Here is a 25,563-nt window from a genome sequence, read left to right as displayed (position 1 = left end):
CTGAGTCAAGGTGCTGTTTTGTACTGAGATGCTGAATGACCATCAAAGGTAAATACGGATTGGCTGATGCATCCTAGTCAGTGCAGTGACTTCTAACTTTGCTGACAGTAGTTCTGAGTCAAGCAATTCTTGCCATGTTTCTGCTTTTGCTTGGTTTTGTTTTCTTCTCTTTTTTCCACTCTCCTGTGGAAAGGTTTCATTTCTCTTAATGGAAGTAAATCCCTAAATGTTTTGAGTGCCCTGCTAAGAAGTGTTCACACAGTCGCACACTTGCATTGAGGCACTGGTTTTCTTTGCTGAGGGAACTTCTCATCTTGAACTCAGTAACAAAAACTGAAAATGTAGTAGAAGGACAAGCATATGCAATATGAGACAGACTTTTGTGTGGTGAATGACAAAAATGACTGCAGAAATATTTCAGAGATAGCATTCTATTGTTTTCTACCTTTTGAGGCTTTTTTTTTGTCCAATCTTTGCAAGAAATATTATTTTTAATGCCAGAAGTGAAGAAACTGTTGTGATTTTTCTGGTATGATTCCTGCTCTGCTCCAGACAATATCAGCTGGGAAGCCCCTGGCATAGCTGCTTGGTTGTCATTAAAAAACCCATTTCTCCCACCTACTAGCATTATTTACTTCCTCTTCCATTTTGGAGACATTGGGCAGTTTTCTGGTGCTTGGTCAGTAATGCTGTTTGAAGAGCACGTAAATCATGCTACAATGTGAAAACAAGGCAAAATGATGCTGCTTATGTGCTTCTTTGTTACTGTTACATGAATATAGCCTCCCTGTGTGGTTTGCCTCAAAAATTAGTCCAGGCCATAGATGTCAGCAATTATAGAAATATGAGTTAAAGTCTGAGGAGTGGTTGCACTCTGGTCTTCCTGCTCTGCCTTGAGCTGCAGAACCTTGCTGCAGGGAAAGCATTGTCTTGATTTGCTGAGAGTGTTTATCAAATGTCTCCATAGGGGTTATTGCTTGTGTTATTTATTTGGTAACAGTCATAAGAGACAAAATCAAAATTCAGTACTAATAGCTGGTGAAGCTTGATCCCTTCCCAGCTGGATTACGATTTAAAAGGTAAAAAATGTTAAAATGTGGATGAGAGAACTGAGAGAACCAACATGGGCAGAATGAGAACCCAAAGAACAAAAGCAGGGATGTCAAGGATCTGGACACAGAGAAGAATGCACAAATCTCTCGATCAGTGAGAGCTGAGACACATTTACAAGAGTATGTACACTGCCATTACTTGGCTAAGTTCCCTGCTTTAAACATAAAACAGAAAAGAGGATGGTGCATTTCACTGCTGTTGATTTTGCTCTTTTCACAAGCTGCCACTTAAATAAGAATAAATGGGCAGGTTCTTTGAGAGCGAAGAATTAAATGTAGAAGTACAGAAATTTACTTGTGTGTATGTCAAACTTTCACACATGAATCTGTAAGTATAGTGGATACAGAAGAGCTGGTAGGAGGCTTTCTTCAAACAGAAGGGGGAGTTGGCTGTTTGCTGAGAGATGCTATAAATGTAGATCTTTTGGAAAATCTAAAAATGAAATGGTGCTAGTGCAAGACAGCGTTTTGTTGAGTGAAATGTTTAGTAAGACATCAATAGAGAAGATGAGTATCTTCTCAAATACTATATATAGCATTTATTCCTAAATTCAGAATCAAGTTCTGTTTGTGAAAATAGATCTTAATTGACAGCTGCTTGATTTTAATTGTGTGGTCCTCTTTTTATAGGAGTTATGTAGGGAATTACAGGTTGTTTGCATCATCCTGTCTCTTGGAAAAATGGTGTCAGTTCCTGCTTTCATGTGTGAACTTTCCAGGAGCTAATTTTTACCTTTGCTGTGGAAGGAAAGTATATACCTTGAAAAGAAATGGGATATGACCTCAAGGCACAGTTCAGGTTGGGTAGAAGGGAGGGAAAAACTGCAAGCAAAATGAAATGCCAGAAAAATGAAGCAAACTGAAGTAAAGGGGATGTTTCTGGGTTAGAGTTAGGTGAAGAACAGAACCAACAGGAATGATTGCCATGATTACTGAAGGGTACAGTGTATGCTGATGAGGAAGTAAATTTGTCCTTCTGTTTAGTGTGAAAGTTATTGATAGATAAGATCTGGTAGCACATCTTGTTCACTTTCTTCTTGCAGATCTGTTTTTATCTTGGTACGTTGCAGCCCTAGGGATTCCATAATTTCTTTTAGATTATTTAATAAATTAATATTTTGTACAGGTGTTCAACCATAATTCTTTATTTTTGTTGCTCTTCTGTTCTGTGCTACAGTCTCTACTCTTTCTCTGTTGAACATCTGTTCCTCAGCTTTGGACTGCAGGAATGTGTACCATATTGAGATGTCAATGAGATGCCTTTCCCTGGCTCCTGTTGATCTTCAAGCATGACTTCTACTATCATTAATGAGCATGTGTAGTCCCTCCCTTTGGTTCCGCAGTCTCCCAAACACACTTTTGTCACTATGACCCATTGCCCACTGACAATATGTATTAACAAACATAAGATGCTCCATTGCTTGGACCCAACTCATCTTTATTTCTACTGCTCACTTTAAAAATTAAATAAATTGACATTCTGTTTGGCAGAGCTTTGTCACAATTTTCAGCCTTTCCTCCGTCCCATCTGCTCCCCCAGCTGCTCAGTCACACCCTGCCCTCCATTTTCAGTGTGCCAAACTGCAGATAGATAAAATCGCCGGTAACTGTTAGTCAGGATGTGTCGCCTCCCTTCCCACTGTCCCATCTGCTCCTCGCTCTCTTTCAGCTTTTCACCCATGCTCCTGGATCTTTTTTTGCTGTCCCATTATTTTTGGCAAATGGCTGCATTGCGGATGACCCAGATTCAGGATATGTATTGGGGTGTTCGCTCTTGCAGTGGTGTGGCAATTCCTGGGGTCCAGGGGCATTGAGGAGTTGGCTTGTCATTTACCTGAGCGCATTTTCTGAATGAAAGTACTTGAGGAAGACTGGGACCTTTGAGATGGACTGGGTGGTATCCCTTCTTTAGAAAAGTATGGAAGTTTGAGAGGGGCTTACCCTTTAGTTGGGGTACAACGGAGGGTGAAAATTGAAGCTCAGAAAATTGCACTAGTAAAATAAACTTTGAGACTTTTTCTAAGCTCTCTGCTGATGTGCATAAGAACATCACCTGTACCCCTCCTGTACTGGGCAGCTTTACTCACAAATATTTTACTCATTCATCCCCTCCCCGCAAAAAGTCCTTGTAAACCCTAAATAGCAGACTATTGCAAAGAACATTTAACTTAGTTTTTGTGACGTAAAGATGAGTCAACATTGCATCAGATTTTAAGCATTGTTTGTCTAATAAAAACCTTGAGGAGATTGAAAGGATGGAATTGTAGGAAGCACACTTAGTCTCCTCTAATACACCAGGAGAGGCAATGAAAGATAAGGCAGGACTAGGTGTTATTTTCATGATAGTTAATTTGCTCTATTTTTTGAACACAAAAAATAGTGGAGTCTCTATATCTTATTTGGCTGATAGGTTTGAGTGGGAGAGAATGAAGTCTGTAGCACAGATAGTAATAAAATATTGTATGCTTTTAAAAAAAGAATTCTGATCTAAAAGTTGTTCTAGATTATCTTGATCCTTAAAAAACAAAGGCAGTTGAAAATAGAATAATGTAATCTCAAGTTTTGCAGTTTGTAGTATCAGGTATGTTTCATGTCACTCTGGTCACAGTATCTGACAGTCTTCTTCCACAGTGCATATGTTCACATAAGAAATAATTCAGCTACTTCTCCAATTTTACCATACGCTCTTGTTTTGCCATGTGCTTGGATCATCAGTTCTCTGGATGGGTAGTTCATAAAGATATAAATGTTGCAAATCTCTGCTTTACTCCACAAAGATAGATTCTTGCTTAAATTGCAGGAAATTTAATTCCTTTACATGGGACTTGTTAAAGTATTTTTAGTATAAGCAAGCTTGATAATGTCGCTGACTTTATGGAGAAGTTTTCTTTAATCTGTCCCAGAACAGCTCTATAAATGAGATGTTTTGCAAACGCAGCACATGTAGATGTTTTCCATCTTATGAGTGTTTGCCAAGAAGTTACCAGCTAATGTCTGTCAGGGGAGACTTCCTGCCACTTGTCACTCTGTCATCAAGCTGGGTGTGCAGCATGGTAGAAAACATGTGTCCCTATTCCTGAGCCCTGCCTAACTCACCATGATGCATGGGACCTGCTTCTAGAAAAAGCCACTGCAGTTGGATTTGGTGGCCCTCTCAATAACAAGCCTTTGGGATATGCCAAATCGTCATGATTGTCACCATTTTTGCCAGAAAAAGTTTTGGAGTGGTTGGTGTAGGAAAATGTAGGATTGCTTCCCTGATAGAATACTGAGTAATCTATTTCTGTAAAAAAACTTCTGTGTGATATTGTGTATAGGACTGCCTGGTTTTTACTGCTGTACAGAATTCAGTCTTAGGTGTCTCCTCAACTTCATAGAATTGTAGAATAGTTAGTTTGAGTTGGAAGGGACCTTAGAGATCATTCAGTTCCAACCCCTTGCTGTGCGGGACACTTTTTACTGGATCAGATTCTTCAGAGCTCCATCCATTCTGGCCTTGAACTCTTCCACGGTTGGGGCATCCACAATTTCTCTGGGCAACCAGTGCCTCATCACCCTTGCTGTAAAAAGTGTTTTTCTAATACCTAATCTAAAGCTACACTCTCAGTTTGAAACCACTCTCTTGTCCTGTCACTGCATGTGGCTTGTCCTGTCACTACCAGCTTCCACCTGGAAGGCTGGATAAATTATTCTGGTCAGTCTTCCCCACAGCATGTGTTGTTGGCTAGTTGAGATAACTGAATGCATTTGCCTGGACCCTCAGTTTAATCTTTCCATGCCATTCAGTGATATCTTTGTGAACAGTCCTGCAAAAACGTGAATTTACTGTTGGTAGCTGTAACTGACCCTGGAGAGAAGTTCCTTTAAATTCTGCTTTTCTACCTGGAGCCACTTCTTCTGCCATGTTTGTGTATTTTGTGCTCATAGTGGTGTAATTAACTTGCATGGAAAATTAAATAAGTATTTTCTCTCTAATGTAAAATTACACCATGTCCTTTACCTTAACTCAGTTCTCACCTAAATGATCTATTCTGGTGCATGTTGTCCTTCATCAGCTTTCTCAAGAGACAACCATTATACAAGCTTCCCATTTCTGTCTTGGTTTTCTCTTAGAGGCTAAATGTGACATGCATGTGTAAGTGGAAATGGATTTAGAAATAGAAATATTTGGACCGTGCAATTTCTTTTCACACCGGTCTTCCTCCTCCATTCTCAAACATAAGATTTGCTTATCAAGATGCCCCACGACATGATAGTACCTTTTTTTTTTGTAAGATGGCTGCAAAGCTGGGAGAGCTCTGATGGCAGCCAATTTTGCTAGACCAAACAATGTGCAGAGGGAAGTTTTTCCAACATCTGGCAAAAATGTTTCAGGCTAATCTTCATGTACAGCAGGAATGGGTTTGGAATAATAACCTGAACTCCATTCAGTTCCAGGACAGGTTACCTGAACCACAGTTTTACAAGTTACCTTCTGTGTCATACTGCATGCATTTGGGCTGAGTATCATGACTGTATGTCTTTTTTTTTGTCTAGTTTAAGTGCTACAGTCCATTTATTTCACCATGTGTGGGGGAGATGGGGATGCTAAAAGTAAAGTATGGTAAAGTATTGATGTGAGATTGTAAGATGGAGTATTGAGGAGGGATGCAAATCAGGGTTTCTGCCGGGCAGCTATGGTTTCATTGTCATTTTAACACAAGATTGCCACTCTATCTTCTGGCTGTATTTCCAACAAGAAAGTGGAGAGAGAAAGAGACAGCAGTAAAATCCAGAGAAACACCACAAATCCATTGTTTATATCACTGTAATGGAACATATTGGTAAAAGCATTAAATGGCATAATGAAGAGTTGTCGGTGTTGAAGGTTTTTTAAATTTTGCTTTGATGTAAACAACTTGCTGTACATTCACAAAATTTACAGCCTTGTAGGTATATAAATAAAATTCTTGTTATGGGTTATCTAGACCAACCTAATTTCTTTTTCATTGCTAAATAATGCTTCCACTATATTAATTTGAGCACACTACCTGCTTGGGTACTTTCCCAGTTAGCTTATTCTAGATGACTTGAGATGTTTAAAGAAAGTTCTCTTTTATACTTTCATAGCAGCTGAGTAAAATCTGCATTGACATCAAAGACTGTCAGGAATATGTGTACTGCTTTTTGGATCAATGCCTAGCAAAGCTAATGGAAATTAGCTACAGCAAAACCCAGTGAAGATTCAGTGATTGTCTAAACTGTGTCTGTCATAAACTGCTTTTTTATACCTTATAAATGGCTAAGGGCTTTTATGGTCTATACTACATTTAACTTGCCTTGTTTAACGTGCAGCACTTCTGTGCAAGGTGATGTACTATATGTGACAGTTTAATTTATTCTTTTAGTAACTGTATTCATTTAGGGGGGGAAAGGTAGCAAAACTTTTTTAGCTGTTTTTGTTGTTTTAGTTGTACTGCTTTGGGTTGTAAAACAAGCAACTTTAGAAACTTACCAAGTCTGATCAGTACCTTGATGGAAAATGCAGTTGTCTGATGGGTTATCCATCTCCATCTCTTTCTACTGCTTCAGCAGAGGATTTTTTCCTTTTCTTAATTAAAACTGTTTCTTCTTTAGAGCTGACAAATAACTTTGATAGACAAAGGGAGAGTGAACGATAGATCAGATGACAGAAAATGCCATATTTGAGCTGCAGGTTAATTCAAGCTAGCATGATCATAACTTGTCCTTATTGAAACTTTGCTGGTAACATGGATTTCATAGCAAGATTTCAAATGTTTTCTCTGTGTGCCCACACTTACACATTCTGAAAAGGCATACATTTTTCATGTGTGGGACCATACATTCAAACTATGCCTTTCAGGAAGAGACAAGCTGTCCTCTATGTGTGTGTGAACAGAAGAATGCATTGGAAGTCCTTGGATAGCTTTGGAGATGTGAAGTACTACAAAGGGAAAGAGTTATTTCACTAACTCAGCTGTCTGTGTCTGTGAATTTTTATATAATTGTTATATTCTCTACCTCTCTCTTATCATGCCCTAGTTTTCATCCAGAATTTTCAGAGAAAAATCTCAGTCTCTCTTTTCATACATGACTGTTTTTCATAGCACAATGTGGAAGACTGGCTATTGCTTTATTGTACATACTGACTGATCTAGAGCACTTATCCTTAAACCTTATCTGTCCTCATTTTTGTGCTGACTCAGACTGACTCATATACTAGATATCGTTCTGACCAAGGCTAATGTTCAATTTTCCAGAGATTACTTTGCAGTAATGAGTTGAAATTGTGTTTCTATGCCTGTAACTGTCATTTATTTGAAGATTTGTCTCCTTATAATCTAGCAGTTGAAACATTTGTTTTGATGCTTACAGAAGCAGCAATTTAATTGTCTAGAAATATATTTTTAGGTGTGTTTTAAGCATGCTTTTATATTGTTTCAGGTATCTGAGCATGAACTCTGGTCTACCTGTAGCTATTAAAGATTAATTACTGCTCTTTTTTTTGTTGTTGTTTGTTTGGTTTTTTGGATGCTACCATCACAAGACTTTTTTTTTTTTTTGCAATGTCACCATTTATGACATGAAGGCTGAGCAGCTCCCGATACTTCCCTTTTTTTCCATGCCCTGGAAGATGCTCATCACTTCACACAAAGCATTCAATCTTTTGTAAATTCAAGCACTGTGTACAGAAGCTTTCAGCCTGGGGCCACAATGTGCAGGATATTTTTTTCCTTGTGTAGTAATGAGACAATATTTCTTGGTGAAGTACTGTAATGTCCTTTAAAATTTCCTCTAGCAACTGGATAATGGAGGAAGCTAAAACTTCCTCATTCTTCTTTTACCATCTTCTTGCAGTCTCCATGCTGCACTCACACCTCAGGTGATAATGCAAAATCAGGTTCAGAAAAATGTAAACTAGTATGTGGTGGAGAGAGACCTACTTTACTTGTGTCATTAGAGCTAGTTATCAACAGTACCAAAATCTGGATAATTATGCTTCTTGAACATGAGCAGTAACATTTGCACTGAAAGGAAAATTTGAGATTGCATGTATATGTGAACCTTTTTTAGAGGTATCTATTTGTTGAGAGTCATTGCTATGACCAGATGTAATCTGATTCTAGAATCTTTCAGTGATGTCTTCTTAACCAATCACTGGATTAATTACTTCTGAAGCTGTTTGATGCTGTTTACTGTGTACTGAAGTACTTTACTCTATGTTGAATCCTACTGGAAGTATCACTCACGCTAGAAGCAAGTTGTTCACATCTGTCAGCAAAAATGCATCAAGGAGCATATTTTGTAAAATAAGAATTGATTCACTGAATGTATAGAACTGTGTCCTGTTCTGGGCTCCTCACAACATGGACATGCTGGAGTGAGTCCAGCCAAGGGACTGGTAGTAAATGGACTGAAACCTCTGCCTTAATAGGAGAAGCTGGGAGAGCTGGGGCTGGCCAGCCTGGAGGAAAGAAGGCTCAGGGGAGTCTTATCCATGTGTATAAATACCCAACTGCAGGCTTTTCTAAGTGTTACTCAGTGACAGGAGAAAAGGCAGGGGGCACATACTGAAATCCAATTTAAATATACAAGAAACCATCTAAACACAAAAAAATCTCTTTTGTTATGAGGGGTTGCTAAGTGAGGTTGTGCAGTCTTCATCACTGAAGATATTCAAAACCCAAACAGATACAGCCCTGAGCAGACTTCTCTAGCTGACCCTGCTTTGATCTTTCCAAGTAACCTCCAGAGGTCACTTCCAGCCATAGTTATGATTTGAGACTGCTTTTAATCAGGAAGTCTTACTCCAATTTGAATGGCATTGATGAGAGGTTCTGTTAGATTTTTAAAAATGTTTGGGATCTGTTCTGTAAGGATTTGAACTTCTGTATGAAAGTTGTTTGTTGTAATATCAATGTCTTTTTTTAATGCTGCTTGAAAATTTGCAGGGATTGTTAACTTCATCTGCACCTTTTGTTTTGCCCCTCAGGAACGTTTCTTCTCGCCAAGATTTCGTCGTCGACTTCATGCTGTCCTAGCATCTGTTAGCACTTCAATGCTGATTTTATCAAATCTAATATTTCTTGGAGGAAATCAAGTTGGAAAAATCTACTGGAACAGGATCTTTATGGAAGGCAAGTTTATTTTTATGTGTTTTCTAGATAACAGAAGGTTCCAAATGTTACCTTGGGTGGGCTGAGCCAGGTTTTTCTGTCAGTGCACTAACTGGGAGTTAATTTTTTTCTGGTCAAAACTATCAAAAATCTGAGAAAATTTAAATATTTCTGCAGGCTGCATGACTACAAAGTTGCCTTTCTCCCATTCAAGTCTAGAAGGAGGGCTGTCAGGCTTCTCTGTCAAGTGAAATCACTGAAGATCATGTAATAAATGTGTGACAAATTACCAAGCTGAATTTTTTCTCCACTCTGCATTTCACACACATCAGTAAGAACAGGCCTACTAAAGCCAACTCCATAGATTCTGAGGACAGTTAGTGGGTATGATCTCATAATACAGCATAATTGAGCAATAAATGGCTTTTTTTTAAGTGAATGTGATTTCAGGTTGGGGACCAGCTGACTATTGAGGACAAGTGTGGGGACAGGGAAACTTGGGTGACAGTGGCAGCCTGTGATGCTGCTGGATAAGCAGTATGGGATGTTGTGCTCTGAGCTGACTCAGGAGACAAGTCAGGCTTTATTTTTGTTTTACCAGAGGTCAATGTAAGTAGGACCAGTTTTCTTTTTAGGTTTTTACTGGTGCCAGTCTTGTAGAGGAGTATTTCTTCCTTTTGAAGGAGGTACTAATAGGCTTCTGTGCCTAGAAGTGCTCTTAAAAAGACCACCACTGTCTATTGCAGTGTTTTCTCCTCTTTTCCTTTCAATGGCTTAGAAATCAGCTCTGGGGTTCCAAGATCCTACTTAAGCATCCCAAAATAGTGAAACTCTTTAAGAGTGAGTTATGTACATGAGTGGAACAATTTATCCTCTGAACTAAAGGAAAAAAAACATTCAAGGAGCTTGAAGAAGGGAACATTTTTAGCTTGAAACATAGTGAATCTTTCTGTTAATATTGGGCAGGAAAGAGGGAGTACTAGTTTTTGCACTTTAAAGCATAAAATACTTGTTTTCTATTTTTTTTAAAGGCTTTGTTTTCTCTTGTTTCCTTTCAGTTAGTTGGCTAGTGGTAGAAAATAAGCTGAGAGAAAAGGTTAAAAGTAAATTTAGACATCTCTTCTTATTTATTAAAAAAAAAGGACTAGTGAAGTTATCTATCTCAGGCTTATAGCTCCATACAAATGATTTCCATAATGCAATCTGTATATTAAATGAGAATTTATATCAAGAAGGTATGCCTTCCTTGTTAGAAGGGCTAGCAGTTGAGCTGGGGTTTGCAACTGATGAAGGATAATGTTTTATCAAGTATAGCAATATTTAATTAAACCAGAATCAATTATTGATTGTTTTTCTAGGTTTGTGTTTTTTCTTTGGGGAGGGGTAGTTCTTTGATCTATTCCTCCTGCACTTGAATACATTGAGTTACTTAAGAATTAGGTACCAGTCATCTAAGACAGGAATAGGAAATTAGTTTAGTCATTTGCATCTTTGTTTCCATGATGTTTTAATCAAATTAACTTTATTTTTAGAACATGAAAGCTTTTGCTTAGTGCAACTCATACTCCATGAGTGGAAATCTCAGTGTTTAGCTTTGTGAGCTTTATATGCCTTTATTATTTGATCTCTGAGATGACTGTGAGTGTATTGTTTAACTGCGTTGTTGATTTGACAACACCTATGTGCAAACTGAAACATCCAATAAAATTTGATTGCATCTACACACCTGACCCATTGTGGTTTTCTTACTGTGCAACAAATGGGGTGAACTCTGGTACCAGTCCAGTTTAGGGAATGAACAGATAGAGAGCAGCTCAGCAGTGAGAGGCTTGGGGGTGCTGGTGGATGAAAAGCTGGAAATGACCCAGCCATGTGCGCTGCAGTGCTGTGTCCATCTCTGGGCTCCTCAGCACAGGAAGGACATGGACCTCTTGAAGCAGGTCCACAAAAATGAGCAGAACGATGGAGCGCCTCTCCTGTGAGGAAAGGCTGAGAGAGTTGGGATTTTCAGCCTGGAGAAGAGAAGGATTTGGGGTGACCCTAATTGTGGCCTTCTAGTACCTGAAGGGAGCCTACATGAAAGATGGAGAGTGACTTTTAAAAAGAGTCTGTAGTGACAGGACAAGGGGGACTGGCTTCAAAATGAAAGAGGATAAGTTTAGAATAGATACTAGGAAGAAATTCTTCCCTGTAAGGGTGGGGATGAACTGGAGCATGTCCAGAGAAGTTGTGGATGCCCCATCCCTGGAAGTATCCTAAGTTAGACTGGATGGATCTCTGAGCAACCTGGGAATTAGTGGGAGGTGCCCCTGCCCATGTCAGAGGGCTAAACTGGATATTCTTTAAGGTCCCTTCCAACTCAAGCTATTCAATGATTCTATGATTGATGGCCAGTCAAATCCAGAAGGACTATTCAGAACTTGGTCTTCAGTTTCAACTAAATTTAAGTGCTGGTCTGTAGGAGAGACAACAAAATCTACATTTCGAGTCTGCAATGTTAAAAGCTAAAGTTAAATAAATTTGTTTGTATTCTGCACTGTTCTAGTTTATCCAATTTATTGATATTTACAGACCAAACTAAACACTACAAATACATAATCTTTGATCATTCTTTTGTCAGCCCAAGAACAGATGAGATGATCTAGCTACTTGGCTTGAACTCAAGCTTTTGTCTTTACCTTTATAAAAAATTCAGTGTGGATATGCTTGACTTGTTGGAACTAAGGGTGGTTGTGGGTGGGTGTTCTGTGGGGCAGGAGGGCATTTATTTGGGTTTTTATCTTTGTACTTAATTTCTGGTGTGATGCAAGCAATAAAAAGTTCCCAAGAATGAAGATTTTCATCTGTGCATTGTGATTCTGGAGACCTTTGATTAGAACAGATGTTGACATTCTGTCATTGTCTTGTGGAGAATAGTCTAGATATCTGGCAAAGGACCCCCAGTGCTCTTTTGTACATAATACCCAAATCTGTGTCCTTTAACTTAGTAGACAAAGCAATGTTGCAATGTCCAGTATGTTACTGAGATCTGCTAAATATGTATCTAGTTGGTTTGAGTCAGTAATTGTTAGCTATGGGTCAAGAGGAAAGAATATAGTCTGTGAATCTCAGGTTAAAATATTAGAAATAATATTCTCTATTTAAAAGCTTTTTGATCTCTTTGAAATCTGCCTTGGTTTAGGAAACCCAAGTAGGGTTTTGCACTACTCTAAAACCAGAGAGTAGACATTTGCATTGGAAGGACATCTCTACATTCTCATGAACCCACTAGCAGAACTTGAGATTGGTTGACTGAGGTGGCAGAAGGCTCTGCAGCACTAGTGTGACATAAAATCCCTCTGAGGTCAGGAATAGAGAGATGTGGAAACAAAACTGACCACCTATGCACTATCAGCTGCAAAGAGTAGTCAGTTCCTTTCCTTTGTGCAAGTCCCACAGAATTATGTCTACAGAGATCTGTACATGTATGGGTAGGAAAAAAAATAGGAGAACGGATGTGTGCTTCACAGTTTGTAAATGTACTTGGCATTTATAGGTCACTAAAAAAGTTAGCCAAGAACATATATGCTAAACTCCAGCAATAAAATGCATCTCAGAGCAGAAACAGTTCTGCAGGTTTAGGTGGAACATAAGGTGTTGTGTGTGGCAGTTTCAGGTCTGGCAAGTCAATGAGCCTCAGAATATCAGTAAGGCCCTAAATACCCAGCCTACAGCACTTCATAGTCAGAAATTAGCAGATCTGTTGTATAATACCAGAAACCAGTTTTTGAAGAGCAACTTCCTGCTAGCATGTGTGTGATAGTGATGCAAATTTAAACTAACAATCTCTTAAAAGTTTTACTGACACTTAAGATGTATGAAATGCACTTCTAGTTTTGCCCTTTGGTTACTGAAGAAGATCTGCTCTATTCTTTTGCAAAGACTGACTATTGTCAAAAACCTCTACAATTTTGGAGACTGGAGAAGAAAAGATATGGATATGAAAGCACTCAGGGCCAGCACAGTCAGTTCAAGGACAATCATGGAAGTGGGATACCTTTGTTATCAAAGCTTTGCTTTGAATTGCATTTTAGGAACAGGATTTAGAAGTTTCCTGGGATCCTTATTTGACTGATGCTTGAACTGTTTTGAAGTGCTTTGGCAGTACTTTGCACAGTTCCCATACCATAAACAAGGAGAATTGATATCTAAGCATGTATTTTTCAGTGTTTCTTTTCTTTCCTCATGTGAAAAATAGATTAAATTTATCTGGCTTTAAAAATAATTTTGTGCATCATTAAAATCACTGGTGTCAAAATTATGAGAGCAGAGGTCTTGTGTCATGTATATTTGTTCTTAATTTTGTTCTCAAAATTCTCTCTGTTCTTTCTGTTCAGAACAGCCTTTGTGCTTGTTTCTAAAATGTAATCTGACCCTGTTATTTGCAAGGGAAAAAAGTTCATATAGCAAGCATAGGCACTTTGATCTTTATTTAGTAAAAGTTTTCTCATGAGGGACAGTGTCACAAATATCTAATAAGAAAGAAGGAGAAATATCTTCTATGTAACAAACCATTTTTTAATCCTGTATTCTCTGTAATTAATTAAGACTTCTTCAAAATGAGATGTTTCAACGAGAAGGGTTCTCTTTGGAAGGGCTCACTCCTGCAACCAGCACTGTGCAGTGCTTTTGGTTAAGAGACTGAAATATTTTATCAAGCATGGACAAAGACATTAGACTGGGAGGAGACATAAGTGTATTGGGTGACAAAAGTCTAGAATTCTTCCTGGTCTTTTTCTGGTTTACAAAGAATAGAGTCCAAATCACTGAGGAAAGCACACTGTGCATTTCAGATGTATTTTACTTTGAACAGCTGTCTGAAAACTGGACAGTCATAATTTAACTTAACTGTAAACCAGTACTTTATCTATCCAATTTACCTTGCCAGATTTTGAGGAATGTCTCTGTGGAGGGCAGTTCAGCCCATGTACATCAGTCTTAGCATGGGATGAGATGCATTGTCACTCTTCACTGCATTCAGGGGCATTTTGTACAGCCTAGTTTAGATTAGATTGGACACTCAGCCTTTGAGAAGGTACCTTTAGTAGACATCCAGGGAAGACTGCATTTCACCCTCAGTTAGGAGTGATTTACTGCAGGGGTACAGAATGGCTGGCTGGGCAGAAGTCCTGCAATGAAGGATGTCTGACTACTCTACCAGATTGTGAACTTTGTGCATCAACAGTGTCATGCCACCTGCAGCAAAAATAGACCTTGTGCAAAGAAGCATTGACAGCAGCGCAAAATGTGTAAGTTAACCTCTTCTCCTGCGTGATCTTCTGAAGGCTAAAGTTAAAATATGTCCACTTTTGGTTACTGCAGTTTAAAAAAGCAGTAAGCTACCAATTAAGAAGAAGGAAATATAACAGCTCAGTTGTAAGTCTAGAGCTGTGATCCTGAATAAATGGTATTGTTATGTTTTGAGAGAAAAGTATTGAGAGGAGAAATGGATATATAAATGTTTCTGCAAATTAAATTTTACCAAGATACTCTGATCATCATTGGGGTCAGAAGAAGGGGGAAAACCCTGTAAAATGTAGCAAGGAGTGACACTTCAGTGGTCCTTGTGGGTCCCTTCCATGTCCAACTCTGGATAGTCTATGATTATATGATATTACCTAGGTAAACTGTTGGATTGCCAATTTCTCAAGATAGTCTCCAGGTAGACAAAAATCTTTCAAGCAACGTAGAAAATACCATCTTCATCATGATGTAAGAGTAATCTCTAAATGGTGTCCAGACCCCTATTTTCATTAGCTATTTAATCAACAATTAGAGATGTTTAAAGCAAAACTAAAATTTATTTCTGCATGTCTCATATTGTTCACTAGTTGAAGATAGTGATGCTTTTATTTTGCCTCCAGTTTTCCCTTTTGGCTTGCTTTGAAGCAAAATCAAGTCCTATGCTAATCAGAATTCAGATAATTGGTAAATTTATAGGGAAAAGAAAATATGTTCTCATTAACACTTTACCTACTTTACAGAGGCAGAAAGCCTTTGGATTTCTTCCCAGCTGTGCAGCACAGAAATCTCAGATTGTGTTTCACAGGGCGTCTTAAGCACTGATTTGCAAGTGGGAATTTCCACAATCATGACATACAAGATTCAGACATATGAGTGAAACAAAGATTTTGGTGTAACACATTTGATGTAACATACCTAAATGTGGATTTTTTTGCTTACTTTGACAGAAACATTAGACCATTTCTTATGATATTAAGATAAAATTATGCTGATTGGTAATTACACTGTATCACAGGTCTGAATATTGTTCTAACTATCTATATTTGTTTCATTTTATGTGAATCAATGCATGAGTTGAGAATTGCAGTGGTATCAGCATCTTTCAAGGCATTGTCCTGAACTGTTGTTGCCTTTAGAAGTTTTACCCTTGGTTATGAAGACAATGAAATTAGGTTGTTGCTCTACAAAACCTCATTTGTGTATTAGTAGCAGAGATGCCTTTCTAAGTTCAACAACTAAATCATTTAACGACTTTGAGTTACTTATTGTGCAGCTCCACTGCTGTGTGAGATGTCAGTACCAAAAACAGATGAGAGATTCCTGTATTGGTTGTTGTATGTTCTAGTCTAGCTCATGCAAGATCATGTTTTCCCATCAGATAGGTTGTTGACTGTATGCCTATGTGCTGCTATAAGGAGTGTAGGTAGACAGCCTCAGGATAATCACTTCATACAACCTCATCCTTCAGAAGCTGAGTACTGCTAGTTGGATTAGGTCACGGATTTAGCACATTTTAAGGGCTGAGGGAAGAGGTGGAGTGTTGGGTTTATCTGGGATATTTTTTCTCTTATATTTACATATATTTATGTACACAAACAACAATGGAAATGCTGGAGCAGCTGTCTTGAAGCTTTATTCCATCACAATCATCAATGTACAGAACCAAGCGAGGAGATGGAACAGCTTCAGCTGCTAGCACAGCAGAGGAAGTTCTCTTTGTTACAAAGTCTTTGCACAACATTTTAGCCAATAGCATAATGTTAAAAGTTGACAAGTTGACAAGCGTTTGCTCAGGGCAATTAATAAAGCCACATCTTACTTTGAACATCTTACTTTGAACAATGCTTGCTTGTAATAGCTTAAAACAATGGATAAAGCTTCATTGTTAAGCTTACATATTTCTACTGTCTTGCTTAACATATTTTCCTGAGGTCTGTCTCTACACAGCTCACAGCCCTATTGTTTCTTGTCCTTGCATCTTCGGCATTCTTGCATTTCTCCATCCTGAGATTTGCTTTCACACAGCTTTCTAAGAGTTCTATACCTTTTCCATTTCCCACAATGGAGCAAAGTAGTTAGAACTCATTATTCAGTAGGGAGTTTTAGCTCTGAGGTCTTGCCAGATAATATACAACGTCTTTGTACCCACATTGTGTGTAATAGCTTCTGAAAAGGGTTGCAATGATACATTATCTAGCTATGAAGGAGTTTGAAGGTGCAGGAGGAAAGAAGTCATGCAACAAAGGAACTCCAAGGAATCCACAAAACCTGTCAGCTGGGGCATCCCTGTGAGTGTGTGATACTTCACTGTCTATTCTATGCATCTCTTGCAAGGTCTTTGCTCAAATTTCTTTGCAGCTGAAAGAAAAAGGAGGGCTGCTTCCACGATTGGCAGTTCAGAGTTTCAGATGGCCCTTGTTTTGGTTTGGAAAATTCTGTTGTAGAGTAACTACAACAGTAGAGTAGCTAGTATGGTCTTCCAGCATTCTTGTTCCTCCAGATTTTCTCTTTCACTGAGAAATCCCACTTGCTGCTCTTATGCAGAAACTTACTTAGGGTCATTTTTTCCAAAAATACATTTATGAATACATTATATTGATGAATTGCATAATTTAGAGAAATATTGCATAGTGGCAGAAGTATTACTGAAGATGTCACATTTTTCTAAGTGATTCATTCTTCTTCATGTACAAAGGAAACCTGTTTCCAGAATCATTTATGTGACCTTGCTTAGTGGGTGCAGTTCACTGGGATGTGAACTGGCAAAATACCAAGAAAAATTAATTTTGGTCTGCAGCAATAAGGAGGCAGTATTTGGGTTTTTTCCTCTGCACCTCCCAATTGATGACAGCTCTAGGAAAGCAAATATTCACGTATTTTTGGGGGGCATTTTCTTCAGAGTTGTAACAGTAAAGTCTGTTGTGTCATTTTCTGTTGAATCATGTTGGTTTGAGCTCTGTTCTATGTGAAAATCGTTGGAGCATTGCTATGTTTAAATTCAACTCTTACTGTTTAATCTCAGTAGTTTGTTATTTGTATTTAATTTGTCTTTAGATTCTTAGGACCTGATCCTGCAACCAAATCAATGCAGAAAGATCTTTCTATGTAGAAAGTTCTGGAACATGTGCAGGCGTATCTTCTGGGATCAAAATGATTCCAAGGCCAGAATGAGTCACAAAGAACCTGTATTTAATATATTTTATTAAAGCCTTTATTTTACATATTGCATGGACAAGTTTTAAAAAATGCAGAGCACTCCACAGTGTGACACACAGAGTTCACTGTTGTCCATTGTGCTGCATCTGACTTACAGAACTAACTGAATTACATCGTGCTACCTTCTTGTCCATTTGCAGCTCTTTGATAAAAACAGAAGTTCATTACTTTGTGAGCTTTGCTGATCACAGGCAAAATGCCCCCAGATCTTCAATTACTTTGGCAAGGCTCCCACAACCTTTCTTAAACGGTGAATGGTGTCACCAAACACACTTGTTCTGCTGGTATGGCAGGTCAGCATGTGCTTTTTTACCATAGTCCTGCAGAGGCTGAAGCACTTTGAATGTGTGGGCTCTTTATGCCTTAAACATTGCATGGACATAAAAAGAACAAAATTTTTGTGTCAAAAAGCTTGAAATTGCCATGACCTCATCACTGCTCCTCGATGGGTAATACAGCTTTGCTTTCTCATTCCCCTCTGTTTTTGCCATACCCAGCAAAAGCCTCAGAATGACCCAAAGTATCATAGCCTGGTATAGAATATTTGAAGTACTGTTATATTGGGAAATTTATGCATAAATGAACTCATGATTGTGGTAGCATGTATGTATCTGATTAATAAGAGATATTATTTCAGCTAACATATGCAGAAATCAAGAAAAGGTTTCTGAGGAATGATGTAATCTCTTGCTTTTCCTATATTCAGAAATTTTCAGGAGTCTTGCAGGTGCTACTTCCTTCTTGTCATTGAGTCCTGTTTCTTTCGTCTGTCAGCCCCTTCAATTTGTCTTCAGATTTGAACTAGTCCTGACTGGCACTGTTTTTTTTTTTTAAATGATTTTTGAGAGAACAGTTCCCATGCACAGAAAGTAACCTTTTCGCAGCAGGAACTGGGACACCAGCTGTATTTAGCTTTGCAATCATTGAGACTTTCATGACAACTTTCTAAGTTGTTTACTTCCTGAAAAGTAATGTTAAAACAGCATTGTGGTATTCCACAATTACTACCACTTGGAGCCTGCTCCATCAAGTTTTCTCAACTTACAGCAAAAAAAGACACTTTTTTTGCCCCAAATGCCAGCCTTGCATATCAGCTTGAGATTGACAATTCTAGCAGTGTTCATTCTGGTTCTTGCACCTCCACCAGTGAAATCAGAGGTGATAACAGTCCTCTTGTAAAGATGCATGGGTCACAGAGAAGGCTGAGCTTTTTCTGAAACCAGTGTTCCCTGTGCACAGGCATGAAAAGCAGTTAAGAACCTATTTCTCTCACTGAGAAAGCCTTGAGAGGATTTTTACTATGCTATAGCACAGTTCTGCTGCATTTTTATACTAATGCTGTTTTGCCTATAGTTTCATTCTAGATTCACAAGCAAAAATTGTTGTCTTGGACTACTTTAGGATCTTCTTAATCTCTGAATTAATTTATTTCAACCATCTTTAAATAGCTGCTGCTTTAAAGAAAGGAGAAGCTAAAAGTGCAAGAACCCTGAAAAAATGAGTTGTTTCGGCTGTCTTGACTGTTGGGTTTTGGGAGAGGATTTGTTTAGTGTTTGGGTTTGTTTAAGAGGGAGAGAGCAAAGCCTTGTATACATGTTTAATCAGATTTATAGACTTACGCCCTTGTAAGTGCTGACAGTTCTGTAAAATTACTTCTACCTCATGTCATTCCATTTATTACTAAATTACATGCTGGGACATGTTTTCTTAAGGCACTTAAGGCACCAGTCAACAAAGACCTGAAACTCTGCAGAGCTGGGATTTAAGTTCATGCTGAACTTGGAATGTAGCAAACTTTATGTGGACATTATCAAACCCTATGAGAAACAGCACCATTTGCTGAAACAAACAGCTCTGCTGTCCCTAAGGAAGCACTATGGGGCAGAAGTGTGTCTCCTCCCTAAACAGTTGCATTTTTTTGCTCAGTGCTACACCAGTCACTGATAATCTTGCAGTTTAGTGTGGTACCTGTAAAGGGTGGATAAGCAGGGAAGCATGTGGCTCTGCTATGTTTTTAATCTCATTGGACACTGTCTTCCCCTGAGAAAATGGAGAAATCTCTGTTGTCTCCTAAAACCTTGGTTCTGTCTCCTGCAGAGGCTGCACCCCTGGGTGTAGCCCAGGGACACCATGGGACACCATGTTCTTCCGTACTGTCGTGGGGGTGGTTTGTGATGGCCATTTGAATACGTGAAGTGCATGGTTTGGGTCTGTCTAAGCTCTGTGAGGTCAGATAGAATTAGAGTACTAAATGGGACAGTTCCCAGAATTGACTTAATAATCCCAGAAATACTGCAATTTACTGTTAATGCCTGTACACCCATCTTTGAGGAACAGAATGTACCTGAGATATTAGGCTAAATAAATGCAAGAAATATTAATGCCTTAAAGCCAGTTGTAAAATCAGAGACCATCACAAGCATTCCCAGTTATTGTTACAAATTGCATCTGATGCTTGCAGTTCATTCTGTACTGAAATAATTATAATTTTCAGAGCAGATAAATTCCTCAAGAATGTTTCTTCCAAGAAAGTAATGAATTTCAAATACTAGGGTAGTTTTTATTTAATACACTGTCTTCCATTTTATCTTTCTCATTTCTCATTTATTACTTCTGAATTTCCTAATCTAAGACGAGCGTGTACTGAAGCCCAGTAGTTACCTATTGGCTTGTGGCTGTCTTCATAGGTGTTGAATTTCCACTGTTGGTAGGTTAGCTTAAAAACCTGCTACAAATGTCTTGGCTGTCCATGTTTTAGCAAGATCCATTTTATTTCTGACAGTTGCTGAGATACCCGACAGAGATTTTCCACAAATCTCTGTCAAGCTGCCAAACCTGTGCATTCCTGTCCATTCTGTGGGTGAGCAATAAATGGTGTGAAGCTACAGAGCAGCATGCCTGTGTTTAGGCATCTTAAGCTGAAAATATGCTGTGTTGTTAATAACTGATTCATAATTGATTTTTCTTTTAAAGCTACTTCCTTATTTTTGCAGCTTGCATCAAAAACTGGTAAATACTTGGTAAGTTTTTTTGTGTTGTTAGTTATCCGTCCTCCTAGCCCTGTAAGAACATTGGACTATTGATTTTTATCCTTTCTGCCCTGTTTCATGTGGTTTTTATTAGACCCACAGCTAAGCCTTCTATCAAATATAATAATCCATCTGCAAATTCTAACTTAGGCTTTAAAACAATCCTTGGAGAAGAGTGACTTCTGTATTATACTGAAGTATCCATAAAAATTCTCCCACTGGTGGGACTTTTATGTCTGAATAAAGATTTATCTTGCATCTAGATTGAACAAAATCTCAAATCCTTGTACTTGTTTGGAGTGTTGTTGAAGAGGGTTTTTTGCTCTTCAAAAATAGTAGTAAAGTGTTACTGAAGTAGATGCATTGTTCAGAAGGAAAAACATCTTTAGAAGTCCTTAACACTGAAAGAAAACTGTAGGTACACTGTTCCATTACCTGCAGGTTAATATGTATCCTGCAGTGAGGAATAGTTAGCAAATAATTGAAAATGTTTTTAACTTGAATCTTCTGAATATAATGCTCTGCCAGTCCCTATGTCTATTATTTATCGTGATGGTATCTTCTATTTAACAAGTCATTTGCACATAAATAGTTGAAAACCAGCTTATCAGAGAATCTTAATGTTGTCCCAGTTGCTATTACCTTTATTTTAAAATGATTAAAATAGTGATCCTTTTTCTAGAATGTCTGTTGCACACAGCTTAAAATGTTACATACATACATATATATATATATCCCTTCACTGCTGTGTATAAAAACTGCTTCAGTGACATTTTTACTGCAGCATAAAGGAAATTAAATAATATATCTGCAACAACATAATCTTTAAAACAGGGGCACTATTCATCACAGCTGAAGTCCAACTTGTGGATATCTTGTTTTTCACCCAGCATTGAGACAGGTGACAATTTGCACATTTCTGGCCAAATGGCATGTTTAAATGTTTTAAGAACTGTCGACCTGTACCAATGTAGAAAATGAAATGCTGAAAAACTCATTGCTTATAGTATGTACAGACTTTCACCTTAGCTTCAGTTCATATTTTTCCAGGTCAGGAGCACCTGACAGTTTGTACCACCTGACAGTTTTTTTCTGTGCCTCTGATATACAATTGGGAAGAAGGGATTGGAGGAAGTTGCTGTTGTTAACACAAACTAAGTAATATCATGGTGGGTCTGCAGACTTCTCTAGGAGTGGAATAAGCTTGGAGACTGGACTCTGCTCTTGATAATAGTTTGACTACATGAGACCACAGCAGCTTTCATAAAAGCTATGAAAAATATCCATCACACCCATCTGGATGTGCCAGGAGGAGAGTTTGCATGGGGGTTTCTATATTAGTTAGAGTAGCAAAAGCAGTGTCACTCTAGCTTATTGTATTCCAACCCTTACTAAATATATCCTAGCAGAATGACATTCCATTTTCCATCATTTTCTTACCCAGAGTGTTACTTACTGTTTGATCAGAAGTAACAGGAGATCTGCATGGCTAGTACAGGAAAGTGCCATGTAAGTTAGCACATAGAGCCAAAACAAGCATCACCAAGACCCTCAGGGTAAAAAACCATCACTAGAGCCCTGATGGAAAACCATCAGTATCCCCCAGAGAGCCTCTGAACATTATTTGACTTAAAATTTTTTTGAAAGAAGACTGCTGTATTTAGTACCTTTATGGTGTCCACATGCCTAAAGCCCTCATAGTGTTCACTGAGGTGTGTAAACACTGTTGTGACCAGTTTAATACGATCTTCACAATGTGATTTGGCCAGTGTTGCATATTAAATTAGTGACACAAGTAGATGGAGAAATCAGGAATCCTGGTTCCTATTTATTAAATCTTCCTTCTGTGAAGACTTAATAGATATAATTTGAGCTGTGTAATTAATATTTTGCAGCAGACCAGCCATGTGATACACTGATAGTGGCTAACCTTTCCAGTCAAGAGGAGGGGTTTCATGCTAAACATGCAGGGTCTGTGTTCATTTTCCTTGGATGAGCATTCAGAAAAGCAGAGAAAGCAGTATTTGTTAGTTAGATGGGACTGATTCAAGTTTTACAAGCAAGCTGTTACTAAAGACACTCAATAGTCTTTTTAAAAGTGCAAATATTCTTTCACCATTGTGTCAGACCAAGTTGGAGTGCACTGTCACCCTTGAAGGTCAGTATTCCTGTGGTACCAGGTATCATGGTAGCTTCCAGAGCCAGATGCTCAAGGCAGAAATGTGTAGGGAATGGTCCAGGTCTGGAGAGTTCAGGACAGCAAAAGCTTTATTACAGTGAGAGCCGTTGCGAATGAGATCAGTGAATGTGTTGCTGACAGTGACTGCAGTGAATGCCCTTATGCACAGGACAGGCCATAAATGCTGGGCAGTACTCAGTGGTGCATAGTGTTACACCTCCCTGAAACAGCAGGATTTAATTTCCCTTGTGGAACTGAAAAAGAAGTCATTGTTTCTTTATCTTACAAATATGTGTTAGGTCTCTGCACTCTTCTGCTGTTGACAAAGGTTGCAAATATTTTGGCTTAACTACAACTAAAATGTGAGAACAGCAAAAGACAAACACTAATTAGTATTCTTTTGACTACTGTTCTGAAGGAATGGAACTGTATGCTCAGCTCCTTCTTAAGCTCCAGTGGAGATTAAAAGAAGGCAATGGCTGTGAGGGAGGACCAAAAAAAAAGAAATGGAAACAAGACAGATCCACCCAATTTCTCCACAATGCAAATTTATGCAAAATAAACCTTGAAGAGAGAGCTGCATTGAACCTACTCCATCTTTGCAGATTTCCTCCATGGTTTTTGCATAGGCTCTCACTCTTTGCTTGGAGAAAAGCTGTTGTCCAATTCCTCTTACTGGTCTGGTTTGTGGAGCAGAAAATCCCATTGCAAAGTAGTGCAAGGAACATGGATGGCACATTGTGCAGTGCAAGATACCAGTGGGATTAGCAACTGGCTGCAAGAGCACATTGTGTTGAATGAATAAGTTATACCTACTTAAAAATGTAATGCAGACCAACATTTTTAATTTGTAAAAGCAGAGTTCAGATTCACATCTGCCTGTGGCTACATTAGCTAGGATGGCCCCAGCAAGGTGCCTGATCTTGGCACTGGAGGGCAACCACACAAACTGTGGAATTACTGGCTTTTTTCTTGGGGTTTTTTGTTAAAGGGACTTAGCAATCAAAGCTCACATGCCCATTACAGCTGGAAACAGGTGGTTTTTTTTGTCCAGGTTCTCTTAAAAGAAGTTGGATGGACAGGAGAGAAACAGATTTTGGACTCTCCAGTAATGAAGACAACTTTTTCCTTGCTGATAGAGGTTAGAACAGCTGTAAAGCTTTTTCAGTTTCTGCTGAAATTTGGAACAAATTACAGCAGCTGTCAGCATGCTGAAGACTGTAGAGTGCAATAGATTCTACCATAATTTAATGAAGTCCAGCTAAGGCCTAGGAAAGATGTAAAGTCCATTTACTCTGGCTGTGCTACCTCTGACCATTTGTTCTTTTACTTTATTTCTAAACCAAAAAATACTCATTTATTATGTGCAGGATGGCTTTTTTCTGCCAGTCCGCCATTTTGAAGAGGAACATCTGAAAGTGTAACACCTTTTAGAATAATTTCTCTTTCATTTACCTTAAAAAAAACCTCCACAAAACCCTTAGAAGAAATCAAAAAGTCTTTGCCTACAGTGTCATCTGGAATAAAATCTAAACCATATTCATATTCATCTCAAATTTTTACAAACATATACTGTCCTTGACAATGTTCCTTCCTGTGCGTTCTTTCCCTAATTCCCTGAACAAATAAACCAACTAAGCAACTAGAGGGTTGAGACTTTATTATCATTATTATTAGCAGAGCTGGAACAAGAAAAACATACATGAGTTTGACTTCATCAACATCTACATTTTACTGAAATACCACAAGACATTAGTGAACTTTGTGTTTAGGAGGCACTCTACTTGCAAGGCGTGGAAGAGGCACATTGCCCTTATTTTGTTCTTTTGGTCATATTTTAATCCTTTAAAATCCTTTTTCCAAGTCATTCCTAGGGAAGAATTAAAGGCTTGACTATATTGTGAGTAGTTTTGTTTTTGTAAATGCTTTGGTGGATCACCCCTTTTGATGGTTTTGGATTTTACTTGTGGTTGTTGAAAGGCATCAGGCTTCACTCTGGGCTAGAGGATGTGTGATGGGTGGTCCATCACTCTTGACTGTCTGGCAGACTGACAGTAATATTGCTCTGCAGTAGCTGTCACAGATCTGTTAAGGATATAATGACTTTTGTGTGTCAGCCCCTCCCAGTCCCAATATCACTCTAAATATCTCCTTGATACAGAAGAATCAGAATAGTTTGAGGACATTAAGAAGCAAACTGCCTGAAGAGACTGAGTAGCATACAAATGATTAATGAAATTACTTATTTGGCACTACTGGCATTATTTTTTAGATAATGTATTCAGGAGGAAATAAATCAGTAATGGGATTTAAGAAGCACAAAAGGGGTTTTCAGTATAATGAATTACATTCACAGAGGTGATACCAAATATCTATGGATATTACAGGGATGGTTTTTATGTGAAGCACAAAGAGCATACTCAGATTTTTAACTCTGTTGAGCACTGTATTGGTGCAGTATCTGTTGGAGATGGCATTAGTGCTTTGCATTACTTTCATCAGTCACCCCTGTTTCTGTTGGGAAGTAATTTCCCCCACTGTGTAAGAAATAAGAGGACTTCATTAGTCCTTTGATGGCTGCTTCCAGAAGCTGACAAAGTTATAGCACCTGAAATTATAAATCTCAT

At 38.4% G+C, this 25,563-nt stretch overlaps 1 protein-coding gene across 3 annotated transcripts in view; it reads left to right on the top strand.

Moving 5' to 3' along the window:
- HHAT (hedgehog acyltransferase) overlaps positions 1–25,563 on the top strand; it is a 146,695-nt gene that overhangs the window by 79,595 nt on the left and 41,537 nt on the right. For all 3 annotated transcript variants that reach the window (XM_033055749.1, XM_033055748.1, XM_033055750.1), the window contains one exon: positions 9,106–9,250. In XM_033055749.1, coding sequence (XP_032911640.1) covers positions 9,106–9,250 — 145 coding nt within the window. The remainder of the gene's footprint in view (positions 1–9,105; positions 9,251–25,563) is intronic.

Source organism: Catharus ustulatus, chromosome 3 (genome assembly GCF_009819885.2).
Source record: "Catharus ustulatus isolate bCatUst1 chromosome 3, bCatUst1.pri.v2, whole genome shotgun sequence".
Classification (NCBI taxonomy): Eukaryota; Metazoa; Chordata; class Aves; order Passeriformes; family Turdidae; genus Catharus; species Catharus ustulatus.
The sequence above is the reverse complement of the archived record's forward strand: the minus strand, read 5'-3'. Positions and strand labels throughout refer to the sequence as shown.